The 13,555-nt window shown below is 29.8% G+C and overlaps 1 protein-coding gene across 2 annotated transcripts in view; it reads left to right on the top strand.

Moving 5' to 3' along the window:
* Positions 1-13,555, top strand: part of LOC137921735 (glutamine synthetase 2 cytoplasmic-like) — a 36,638-nt gene that overhangs the window by 8,077 nt on the left and 15,006 nt on the right. For both annotated transcript variants that reach the window (XM_068764561.1, XM_068764553.1), the window contains exons 2-3: positions 9,716-9,771; positions 12,189-12,386. In XM_068764561.1, coding sequence (XP_068620662.1) covers positions 9,741-9,771; positions 12,189-12,386 — 229 coding nt within the window. In that variant the 5' untranslated portion in view covers positions 9,716-9,740. The remainder of the gene's footprint in view (positions 1-9,715; positions 9,772-12,188; positions 12,387-13,555) is intronic.

Genomic DNA, 13,555 nt, shown 5'->3' on the forward strand with positions numbered 1-13,555 from the left:
TGCCGGCATAACTACTGGTTTAACCAAATACTCTATTAAAAATATGTATTCCTTTTTTAAATACCGCATGTTATTAAAATTAAGACTGTTATATAATATGTAATTGAATAATTGACCACACAATGACACCTTTTATTTTTTTAATTATAAACATTGTCTATTGCTCTAAGGCATATTAACGTTATAGCCTCCCCTCATTCGATTAACTACCAATTAACACGACTGGTACTCTGTATTTACTACGCAAATTGAATCATAAATTCCTATTCGCTACAACAAAGACTGTATTAGCACATGAAGTATTAAACACACTATGGAAAACCTTGGCATCGGCTCGTTTAATAGAAGTTCTAATGCACACAATTTATACTAAACGATATTCTCTTTAAACTTAAATACACTTATGTTAATTATACATAATTAAAAATGGAGAAATTATTTTGACCTATGTATAACCATGTTTCTTGATTTTAATTTTAAAGAACATTGCTAACATACAAATGATTTTACACGTTGGTAAGTACAGGTAAATATTAATTATTCCCTTTAACAGTCTCAAACGGATGATAAAGGTTACTAGTCAAGTGTAATCCAGCCAACCGTATAAGCTTATGAATATTTATAATACCCGTCCACGATAGCGTAGACGCAGTAATCAGGAATTTTTAAGCAAATTCATTAAATTAAAAGATTGCTTAAAAGATCAAACATATCTATAGAAGTATTATAAACGTAACGATAACTTATTTATAATAATAAATATTTCAAATCCGAAAGTACGGTGATACATTTTTTAATATCTTATATTGTTTATAGTTATCATACATGTGTTATTCTTTGTATATATTGCTTCATAGTATCGTGAATCAAGTTTACGATTTATTGAAGTAAACAATGACGCAATATTATCGCACAACAATGGTAATTGATACGATGGTTTATTACCATATTACCTTGGACTCCACATTTTTTGATGTTTGTTTTCTTATTGTTTCGATGGTGTTTATTCCGGAGTACAATAAAGGTTTTATTCCAAATCGGTAGATAGAAATTATTTTGTTAAATACCCGATTTTATGTATCCGTATTAAAAATTATAAAAATGATGACGAATACGTAAATAAGAATTAGTTTTCGATTTATATTATATAATATTAATTATAATTATTACCCGGTTCTTTGTCCAGTCAGTTAAACAAATTAACTGGCGTATTCAACACTTACGTTTGAATACCCTTTGTTCAGTGAGCGTATTCGAAAAGGCAGTATGTATGAATGTGAGAATTGTAAATTTTACAATGGTCATAAATGCTAATAGATTCTCCCCCTGTTTCTCCCTTCGTTCTCTCTGTTACAATGAAAAGCGACTAATATATTTATCCGCGTGTGTTAATTTTTCTTTGTGTTCATAATTGTCACATTCATTCGTCAACAATTGTGTAATTACGTTGTTAAACTGAAGGACAGTATGACATAGTAAATTTGATACGTTTTATGATGCAAATGGGATATACATGGTGCTCTCTTTTCGTTGTTTACTTTAAACTAGCTCCTCGACAGATATTCTTGCTAAACATTATTAGTTTGTCATAATCCAGTAGAAAAATAAATAAATAAAACTCTGCAGGGTGGTCACATTATTATTTATTTAATGTCATAATAAAAAATAACGATTTCATACGAAAACACATTTAATATTTCGAACAGTGTTTATATTTTGATAATTATGTAATTACATTTCTACTATAATTAATATTTTATGGTACAGGAAGGTCACGATAATTTACTTGACGATGTTTATATGGAGAAAAAATAGTGTCGTATTTACTATTTTCGTCGCAATTTTTTGTCCACACAAGCATAAAAAACATTTATCTCGCTTTAACAAAATTATGAATAGAAAAAGAGAATTAGATGAATAAAACACACCGTTCTCAAGTTTCACGCTTAAGACGTTTAGTTTTTCGTTTCTATTTATATAAACTTATAAAGCTTTGTATGTATTAATGTTTTTAGTTTTCAAGGAACAATAATTTCTATTTATTTTGATTCAAGAAATTCATTACCTTTATTTAAAAGAAACATTACTCTAATAATTTTATTGTTTATAAAGCCAAACATTCAATACAAAATTCTGCAGATAATGCATTGACCAAAATATTACAGATAAAAAACATGAAAATTGTCGAAATTCAAAGATATACTCTTTCGAGCATGCTGTACAATGTTATTGTTATTTTTACACTGACCCATCAGATGATGTAACATTTACGTACTTAACCTATATAGATAAATCTATATATCAGCAGTTTGTTCGTGATAAACAACTGTTATAATTTATTCAACATATCCCTGATATCTAATACACGTTTTTATTATTATGTATGATAATAATCTAACGGGTTTAAAGATAAAGTATTTATTAGTGGTAAATACTTTTTAACCTTTACATCGACAATTAATTTTGAAAAGTTTTTGTTGCTTTGGAGTTGTGATGCTAGAAATTCTGTAAACTCCAAGTTCTGCACTAACGAGTCCATTCTACACGATCTGAAAATACCCGGCTTTCTTTCATCTGTCTGAAGGACGAACATAACTTCACAAGTCTGATGGTGACTGTAAAAGTCTAGATTTATCAGTTAATTATAAAAAATGAGTACGACACGGCACAGCAGTAGGCAGCGCAGCATAATGAAATTAATCATTTATCTTGAGGATAATGATGCAAGGAAGAGAAAATTATTTTAAAATTTTAAAATTAAGTGTTACAAAAATACATTCTTTAGTTCACAGTCATCCTTTAAGAAAAAGGTGTAAGAAATCCGATGTAGATTTTTCAATCAAAAATTATCACACAACTATTGGTGTTTATATATTTCTAAATAAAAATGACATATTTTATATAGCGGACGCGGTCTCCTGAGGTACATTAGCAGAAGGACGGGTAAGGTGGGGGTAAAGCCTGTTGTTTTGTTCTGTTCTCAAATATTTTTTGTGCGTTTTGTCTACTGCGCTCTCCTTGTCTAAAATTAGCACGATGTCAATTTATATTTATTCTATTCATTTAAACTGCCTCTGGCTAATAAGAGCTTTCCACAATTTCTTGCTTATTCTTTTCCTTGTAATCACTATTCACTCTATTATATTTGTTTTATCTAACAAGAGAAGTTTACTAAAGTCAAGTCGCGACCTAAATTTGTATTATCAGATTGTCACACATCGACGCACACGTCAATGTTAATTGCCGATAAAGTTTATTTTGTTTGAGAGTTTATTATGAAATAATTGATCCTTTTCATAATAAGCACTATATAAATAATAAAAAAACATGTTAACATATTATGTTTGACTAATTTAACAGACATTACGTTAAAAAATAAACTGTTTCGCCAACAGTTGTACAAAGTAAAGCGTCCTTGTTTTATATTTAAAGTTTCGAAGTACCGACCAGACCCAAATCCGTAAACTCATGCCGTAAAATGTCGAACACCAACGAGTTAAAGTTATTTACTTCGGCGACAATACCCAAAGTCACAAAAGACAAATATAATTAAAATCGGGATTTAAGCTTTATCCGATACTTTTTATTTCGCATTTCATGTTTTTTAAACATTTTTAACGGTTGTCATTTACACACTGGCCATTCGTTTGCCGTTTATAAGAATGATATGTAATTTGTTAATATAATCTAAGCTTGATATAACGACTTGTCTTTCTAATGACTATCATTTTCGTATTTATAATTTCAAAAATATTTTGTTGATTGTGCAGTAACGACTTACCAAATTTTTAATCTTTGATACTCTGTTGTTATGTTGTATATATAATCTGTGGTATATAAAGGACTTAGGTAATATTAGTTACTAAAACTGATGTGTACTATTCAAGGACCTCTTAAGTTTAATCAATCGTGTGAACTTATTTTTAATTTATGGTTGTTAAAGTAAAATATTGTGGTAGTGTATTAAAATCGATTAACAAGAACTAAAATTACTTATTAGTTATTTAATTAATATAAGGACTACTACAACGTTAGACAGTTTTATGTAAAACGTTGGAGTGTCAGAAATTAATATAAACGCAAGACGAGGCATTCAATAATGTTGTTAGTAAACCCGATGTCCATGGACCTTGTGAAACATTTGCTATATTGCCACTATAAATAACCTTAAAAAAACTTCAGCTGTCTTAAACCACTACGACACGATAACAATAAAAACAAAATACCATGTAAATAAAACCTGAACTTTTCGTACTATGAACGTAAATATTATTCATTTTGAACCAATCAGTGTTTTATGTTGGAAATGTTTGAAATTCGAAATGATTTCGTAAATGGGTCTGTGCAGTTCAGGGAGTCGAATGAAAAGGGCTCTTGACACAGAGCGTGGTTAGTGAAAGATCGATTGGCACTTCGCCCAAAGTTGTAGCCGAAACTTCGGGCACGCGATCGAGTCAAGGATTCTGTCAGTCTACAAAACCAACCGACGCATATCACGCTATACGGTAAAATTATATTTTTATTTTGTTATTTCAAAAAAAAATATTTTACTATTACTTTTATTTGTTATTAATACATATGTTAATTTTATTTAATATGACATCACAATTGAATCTGCCGGGTTAATTAACTTTCGGGAATATTAGGTGACAGCTACCACAGGTAGAAAATAAACATAATTGAACTGTAATTGGCAAAAATGGCCGAAAACTAAGTTAAGCACGGACGCAAACTTTTTAGGTCAAATACTAAGCATAGAATATAATGAACAACGGAAATTCAAAGCGAAAATGAGTTGGAAACTTTTCAACTTAAAAAACAGTACAATGCAGTTTAATGATTGTCGTTATTTTTTAATTTTTACGACTTTAATGCGTGCCAGTAATATTTAAGTACAACTTGTAATGATACTTATTTAAATAAACATGTTCTCAAAAGTAACATTACTTTGAAATATTAATATTATTTTTATAATTGGTTCGGTGGTTCGGGAAATTGCTTGTGCACGTAACAACCCTATACTTGTAGTGGAAGTTTCTATTTCTCTTCAAATAGTATTGTGAATAGAAAGCTACAGTTGAAATCCGAACCGTTATTTCACATTTTTATACGTTCCATTTCTCTTTTCTCAAAAATTTCGTATTTTCTTTATTCCTGAGACATACTTACTAGAAATGTATTCTTTGTGACTTCAAAGAAGTGATTGTCGTATACAATGTAAAAATAAGTGGAATAAGTGTTTAGATATCATTTTTCTCGTACATCATATCATGACAATTGCTGTCAAGTGTGTAAACGAAAGAAAATTGATAAATTGAAGGCACTTTGAAGTAATCTTAGGCCGTTGGTATATGAAAACGACATTATCTTCAAGTGGGAGACTTGCTCTATTACAAATTTATATCGTTGCAACATAAATAGAATAATGGTAATAAAGAACAATTGAAATTCTGATCCAATCAACAGCGAAGGCCCCGTACGAGGTAGAGACTATCACCTGTCTTCCGGATTATTTAGATAGAACTAACGAAATGTTCCGGTCCTTGATGTGAGTTCCTTTTTATATTTGCGTATATATTGATCTATCTAAACTAATGAAATTTATAAATTATTTTACATATGTAATCAGTGAGCAGTAAGCCTAGCGGTAATGACGGAGACTTGCTATCGTAAATCGCGGGTTCGATTACCGAGATCCTCATCGAGTTTTCACAGGATGAGCAACAGCGTCCTTTCCGAACCATAATATCATACTGCGATCACCAACCGACACAAGCGTGGCGATTATATATTGGGCGGAGGCCCTTGCCTTGTAATGGGTTACTATGGGCTAAAACGATGAAGTATTTAGTAGATACTACAGCTTAGTATACGAAATAAACAGGAATTCGAAGTGCAGTTTGCGAATCAAATCCGAATATCAGTTAATTTGTGAAATGGGCTTCCAAAGGAGCATTGGTAGAAATATTTTAAACTTAGACATAGAGATAAGTCTGATCGCCGAAGTTGAACACCAATGCATTTCAAGGTGGCAATTCCTTAACGGGCTACGCGGGTACAAACCGAAGGACCAAGCACCATGAAATTATATTTCTTTTACACATAATAATAAATAAGAGCGTATAATTTGTACGAACATTAAAAACAAATCAATAGAAATGTTACAATAAAAGGGACAATTTACTTGAAACACAATTAAATATTTATAATCTAAAGATTTCAATACTTTATTGATTATTAAATGATTAAGTCGCGGTTAGATTTTACTATTCGATACCTGATAAGAATACATTTAGGTCAGTAGGCTAATTACACTGGGACATAAAAACAATACAAAGTCATTATTTCATAATATTACATTATGAACAAAATTATAGTTTTTCGTAATTGAACAATCATAGATTACAATTGTGATTGCACAAAAATATTTAATTTAATTAAATATTTAATTTTTATTCTTAAATAACGTTTCACATATAGATTGTGTAATAAAATCATATATAAAATGTCCAACATAATTGGCATAGTATTCGATTGAGAGATTAATAATAAACAGGTGTGACGTCGATTAAATATCGACACGTGAATATTATGTAAACAAACGAATATGGCGTGTACGTAACGTTAGCCGTATTATCACAACACTCGCCGAAATTGACACAATTTCTTTTTACGAATAAATTCATCAATATTTTTGTCATAGGTTTTGTAGAATAGATTGTGTGCCTTAACATGCAATCTATTACGAAATGCTATATTACAATTGATTTAAACTTATTATTTATTGCGTACAATAATTTAGTTCAATTATATGTTATTTTATTCGTTTCTCTGCTAAATTTTATTATACATATTTTTATATTCCATCACCGAAGAAACTGCGCATTTGAAAAAGTACCTACAACGCTTATCTATCATTTCTTGTTTGTTAGTTTACATATACGGTTCCGTTCATTGTCTTCTATTATCAAACTAGAAGGGTTATCTAATGAGGTTTGCATATGTTTCAACGAACTTATACATCTAATAAATTCGTACACACGCATTATTAATCTTCTCTACAAATAATAATAATAACATTATGAGTATAAATCGATTTATAATAAACATAATTAGTTTTATTTTAAGATGAAAGTAATTTGTTTTTGGTAAAATTTCGTAAAGAAAATTAGCAAATCGAACTTTATTAAGGCTTATATAAATTACTCGACGTCGCTACTGCAGAATTTCCCGACCGACACTCTATAACTTTCATCAGGATAGAGTGAATAAGCGTGTTGATGCTACTTACGAACGGCAATGAGGATACGAAAATATAAACGCAATGAAGGGATGCTGAACAAGAATTTATAATTAGTCATCAATCTACTCACATGGCGTAATAACCAGTTTTTTATTTATCTATTCCTACGTTTTATTATTAACCAAATAGTTAGTAGTACAGTTTAAAAAGTATTATTTTTTATTAGATTTTTTTTTCATTAATATTGTAAATATTTCATATATGACGCTTTCACGTGACTGTACGGGCTATCTATGTGGGCGATGTTGCCTAGGAAACCTCTAGAAACTTCATCCTCAAATTAAAACTTTATTTTACTGCGGGCTTCAACAAAAGATCCGATTTAATTCAAAATAGAACACAGCGTAGATCAAAAATGATAAGGATAATGGATTTAACATACATATTACGGTAGGATTTTAATAATATTAATAATTTTATACTTAACCTTACGTATTGTTAATGACATTGTTAATTTAATTTAAACAGATAAAAATAGATTGGGATACACATTTTATTAAACAAGTAAATAGAATATTGTTAATTACAATAAAAAGGCTTTTATATAACACTTTATACAAAGATCTGAATCAATTAAAATGAAAAATTAATGAGTATAATACAAAAATGCTTAATAAACCATAATGTAAGGTGAAATTTGAATATCTCTTTATTTGTTATTTTTTTAATTTGATGCATAAAATCATGTTGTCCTCGGAACACTTATCCGAGTCAGGTTTGTTTGAGGTCATCAGCTTTCGGAAATTTTATGCGGGACATGGTTAACGCGTCGTATTGAACAGTTAAGGAATAAAATTTATGACATATTTATAATTTTGTTACGGCATATATTATAACGTAACGTAACGTCTACGATACGTAATTAACTGAATTTTAACTTGATTATTACAATAACTAAAGTTTTTTTAAAGAAATTATAACATGAGAGTAGTGTAAATTTTGAATTTCACTTGAAGCAAAGAAAATAAAAGAGAGTAACGTCTCTAGCGATGCTGCAAAGAATGGATACACGAGAAAAATTCAAACGAGCATATTTTACGCTATTTCACACACTGCTTGCTATTTTTTTTTTACTGACAACATTGTACCTACGTTGTTTATCATGCTTTGTTGCAGTATCCGAGCGCTCATTTACTAAAATATTTCGTAGCGATATAACACTGCCGGGTGAAAAGAATTTAGATGAAGTGTCTCTCTTTTCACCCGTCGTTTCTCTTCCTACTTTGTTTAAATATAAGACGCACTTTACTCAATGACTTCAATATATAACGTTTTGATATTTATTATGTAAATTAATATGGTCCAAGGAATTTGTCGCCATTCAGGGTCAAATACACGCGATCTTTGAATTCTTTGCTTTTTAATTTACTGTCTTATAGCTATATAAGGCTAAAAATACTTTATATGAATAATAATTTAAATAATAATGTATTTCAAGAGTTATATAATAATTTCGCTTGTATGTCCACTCGATAAGAATAGGACAGAAGCTACATGTTCATCATATAGTCGGTTTATTGCGGTTGCAACACCGTCCATGTTACGCCACGATTAAAACTTAACTCATTTTATAAATTGTTTACAACCATAAAACGTGCATTTTCTTATTATGATTCTAAATAAGAAAACATCAAGTTTTATTTGTTTTTTAACAACATTTTTCTTTACAATTGAAAGTAATTTCCGCGGTAATTTACATTTACTCTTTTGTTTCTGATAAGTGTTAATGTTTACTTTCATTTATTTATGTTATTATCTACATATGATCCTTTACTATGACCACTCGTGTGAGAAAAATGTAAGAACAGCCCAATTTAATACAAACTAAAATCAGAAAGTCGCGAGGGTTCCAAACACACTCTGATCTGAGATAAGCTCGCAAAAAAACTGAGGCGGGTTTTTTATGGTCACTTTTACAATATCTTTAATAAAGTAAAAGAGAAATTCATTTAAAAGATTTATTATCACTTAAAAATCCTCGAACTATAGAATGCTTCTTTAATTTATGACATGATAATTAAAAGACATTACTTGGGTGTGTATTGTACTCTTAAAACCTTTCACAGTTGCCCACAAAATAGTCGACTAATTTTAAAAAACTTTAATTTTAAATAGCGTTTATTTTAAATTCTAGAGCTAACCTAATATATACTATATTATTTTTAAAAACTTATTGATACTCTTATGCTTATAAACTAGACTAATTATATCATTCTTATATCATCTATAATTCTTTAATTTAAGTTTTCTCTAAGATACTCTAGGTCTTATATTATAGAGAGCTCTCTTTTGTAACATAGAAATGGTATCGATATATTATTTTACAATTTTTAGATATAAGAGTGCCTAATATGTTAACATTAACTATAGAACGTATTAAATTAACTAAATTTATTTTTTTGCTTGTTGCAGGATCTCAAGTTTACATTTGTGAAAAATGTCTGACTCCGGTCTTGGAAAAGTTGAGGGTGAGTTTATAAAGTTTAATATTTCCTTTTCTATCTACACAGTTTTTTTACAATTAAGTTAAGGTAACTTTAAAATGCCTCACTATGTTTTGATAATTAATTTTTCTATCTTATAAAGAACACCGAAGATACTTCATTCATGTTTAATTTTTTTTAAATAAAAGAAATTAATATTAATGAACGCCATACATTATTTTTTAATTTACTAAATGTGCGAAATAAAAAAGACATTTTTATTATTATTGCCATTTAATTTATTGTCAAGGATCAAACACAGGCAAGGCTACAATTTAAAAATCAAATGTCACGTCATTGAACTAAAAAAACATAAACAAAACCTAATGTCATTGTGTCAATGACATTGTCAATGCGGTAAATTCAAAATGACAAAATTGCAATGTGGTTCGATTTCAATGCCAATCGAAATCCTCATTTAATGTTAACATGAATCATTGTATGATATGAACGCAATATTTATATTTGTTAATTGCAACATGAAATATTTGCGACGGATTTAGTTGTCGTTTTAAAATATGTACATGAGTAATAAAGCCAATGACGGCACCTATAATTGATCGTAGAAAAGGTTTGCTTTATTGATAAACGTATATTTGTCTTGAATTTATAAAAATCTATCACTATACATATAAACATCATTTCACCCGTAGGATTTTACTTCTGGACATAGGCTTCCCATATAGATTTTTCAATAAGACCAGTTGCAGGCAATTTGCATCCAGCGTCTCCTGACTTTATCACTGCCAATTCTTAGTATCCACTCCTGAACTTAACAATATTTAATATTGAGTAATTTAAACGCATAAAGTTGTAAATTTCTACGTAAATTAAATGATTCTCGTATAATGTAATTAAATGCATTAATATTTTTTGACGTTTATCTTCAATGTATGGGTGATTGGTGAGTCGATACAAAATAATCAATTCACTGCTCGTGTTGCTGTTCATTCTACTCTTCACGTGCGCTAGTCGCGCCAACTCGTGCATTTCTAGCCGCAGCTATTTCTGTCGCTCGACAAATCGCATAATTTATTGCTAAACATCATAGGAAAATACCAATCCACATCTATACTGTAAATAAACATTACCGTTACTGCCGTACCTTGCTTTCACGGTCATGTTAATAGTGCATCGAGGCGTTTTTTTTATGCGGAAAGTGACTAGAGCATAAACCGGAACACAGAAAGCTTACACACTACTGTTTCAGACACACCCTCACATGGACACGCGTGCACTAAACATAATCACGGAATAATTACATTCTAAGATTTTAAAGCTAGAAATATGAAACTTTCAGAATTGTTAGGTTGTGAAATGTTGGTAAATCAACGTCATACCAAAGCCGGCTAGTTAAACATGTGGCTAACCCACATGAAATTAATTAAAAACAGTTTGTAACAATATGTTTTTAATAGCTATAACTACAAACCTTTACTTGTTGTTTGAATTTATTGTTTATTAATTTTATCATGAATAACGCTTCTGTATCTACAGACAAAATTTATACAATAGCCTGATTTTGAGAGTGATATTATCTTAAACCATATACTTAGTCATTACTACACTCAAATGTAAGCGATTGTCTAAAAAATTGTTTACATATTGAAACTTTCATTACCCGATTTCTAGGAAATAGGTTAATATTTAGTTTTACTTATGGAAGAGTCTCTTAATACAGGCGCTAATGCTTGAAAGCCGCAAGTTATTGTAAGCTTAACGACCAGACACTACGTTATTAGATCGATGTTTCATGGTTTTTTGTTGGTAAAGGTAATTTTTGTTACGTCTAGGATTTCGTACTCTTATGATAGTTCGTAACTACAACACGCTTATTCACTCTATCCTGATAAGTTATACATTTTCCGCCGAAAAATTCAGGACGTGGAGTAATTTTTGTAATTTTGTAATTTTAATATGAAATTATTTTCATATGGAAACAAATGCATGATATTATATACTATGGCTAATTTTGTTATATCTATTGTAAAGACCGCAGTGTTTAGATGACTTCTTGCAAGAGAGCCTTAACAAGATTTTCTATTGACATGCGGAAGGTCAATTAAATCTGGCAGATTAATAATTTATTTTAATATGTAGTAATAAATGCTTGTTCTTACTGTATTATCAGGACATTATATATGATTACGTAAAGTTTTCGAGACCATGAATTTTGAACAGGGTGTGCCTGAACATTCATAGATATATATATATACTACACATTCACCCCTTTAAAGTTTTTACACCTATATCCAATCACCTGTATATTATTCATAGTTATATTTCTGAATGTAATCTTATATATAGTTTTTTTTATATAGTAGCGTTATAATTAAGTACTTAGTATAATCACATTTTAGCTTGACATCTATATCAATTGATATTTATTTATTATTTGACAGATAACCCCAAAATCCTTTCGGGGCCCGTGTTGACCAATTCGCCGAATGCAGTGCTCTCAAAAACCCTGCTGGGAAGGTATAATGATCTCCCACTTCCCGGAGACAAGGTCCTCGCGACCTACGTGTGGATTGACGGCACCGGCGAACACATGAGATGCAAAGACCGCACTCTCAGCTTCATTCCTAAACAGCCTAAGGGTAAGCATACCTATTTTTTTTTCAAGTATTTTTTGACACACTTTTCCCACAATTGTACACAAAATACAATTATATTTATGGTAAATATATTGTTAGACATAAAATTATTAGATTATCCGCCCACTTTTTTTTTCTTTCTGGTTAAATTTTATACCTATAGGAGCTATAGTGTGAAAATAAACTTTTATTATGACTCGCCCTTCAATTCCTTATGGGTGGTATTTAGGTGCTATTCTTAGCGGACTTTCACTGGGTACCACTAGACTATTTATATAAATTTCACGTTTTAAGCCATATGGTTTCAGAGATATCAAGATTAGTCTGTGCATAAACGGAAATGTTTCATTTATATACAGATAGATTTTTTTAATTTCACAAAATGTATATATCCATGACACTAAACTATCATTCTCTAATCATTCCTACGATTAAGGATGATTTAAACACGTGTTTACTTCATTGTATTAAAATTGTCGTTAGATTAAAAAAGTTATTACTTTGTTGAATCGTTTTGATCAAGAAACGGTGACCTGCATTGCAATGTTTAATATGAAGTAAAATACAGAGAGGTGTATGGTCACTTCACACTCTAGTTCTTAAGACATCCGAAAGTCGATAAAAATAATAATAAAGTTACAAAAAGAATAATATATTAATTACAATTATAAGTGTCAATAATGGTGACGTCAAATAGGAAAAATGTCAACTAACGTTACAAGAACGACGGGTAACAAGGATATTCATATCCATTTTAATAGACGGGTAACAAAATAGCTGAATCGTCATACAATCTACAACTTATCTTAAAGTCAACAACTGGATATATTTTAGGAACTATTATATTATTAGTCTCAAGCTAAAATAGAGGTTTCCCGACCTGGTAGCTAGTTAGGGAATAAAAATTGTTTTTGATTGCCATTTTGTCGTACAAATGTGGGCCAATATTATTCTCTTTATAGATTTAATTCTTATAGTAACGGAATAGAATTAAAATATTCACTGAATCTCTAAATATAAAATTGTTATAATAATTATAGTTTTAACTTTAGATATTCAAATTTAATAATGCATATTGGGTTCACTATGTTTAAGGAATTACATAAGTTTTATTTTCTTATGATATTAATTGATTCATAAAGATTGGTTTGTATTCCGAACTGTGAATGTTT

The sequence above is a fragment of the Battus philenor genome, unplaced genomic scaffold, assembly GCF_028537555.1.
Source record: "Battus philenor isolate CCGP_79_NKW_IND1 unplaced genomic scaffold, ilBatPhil1.0.hap1 SCAF_1, whole genome shotgun sequence".
NCBI classification, from domain to species: Eukaryota; Metazoa; Arthropoda; class Insecta; order Lepidoptera; family Papilionidae; genus Battus; species Battus philenor.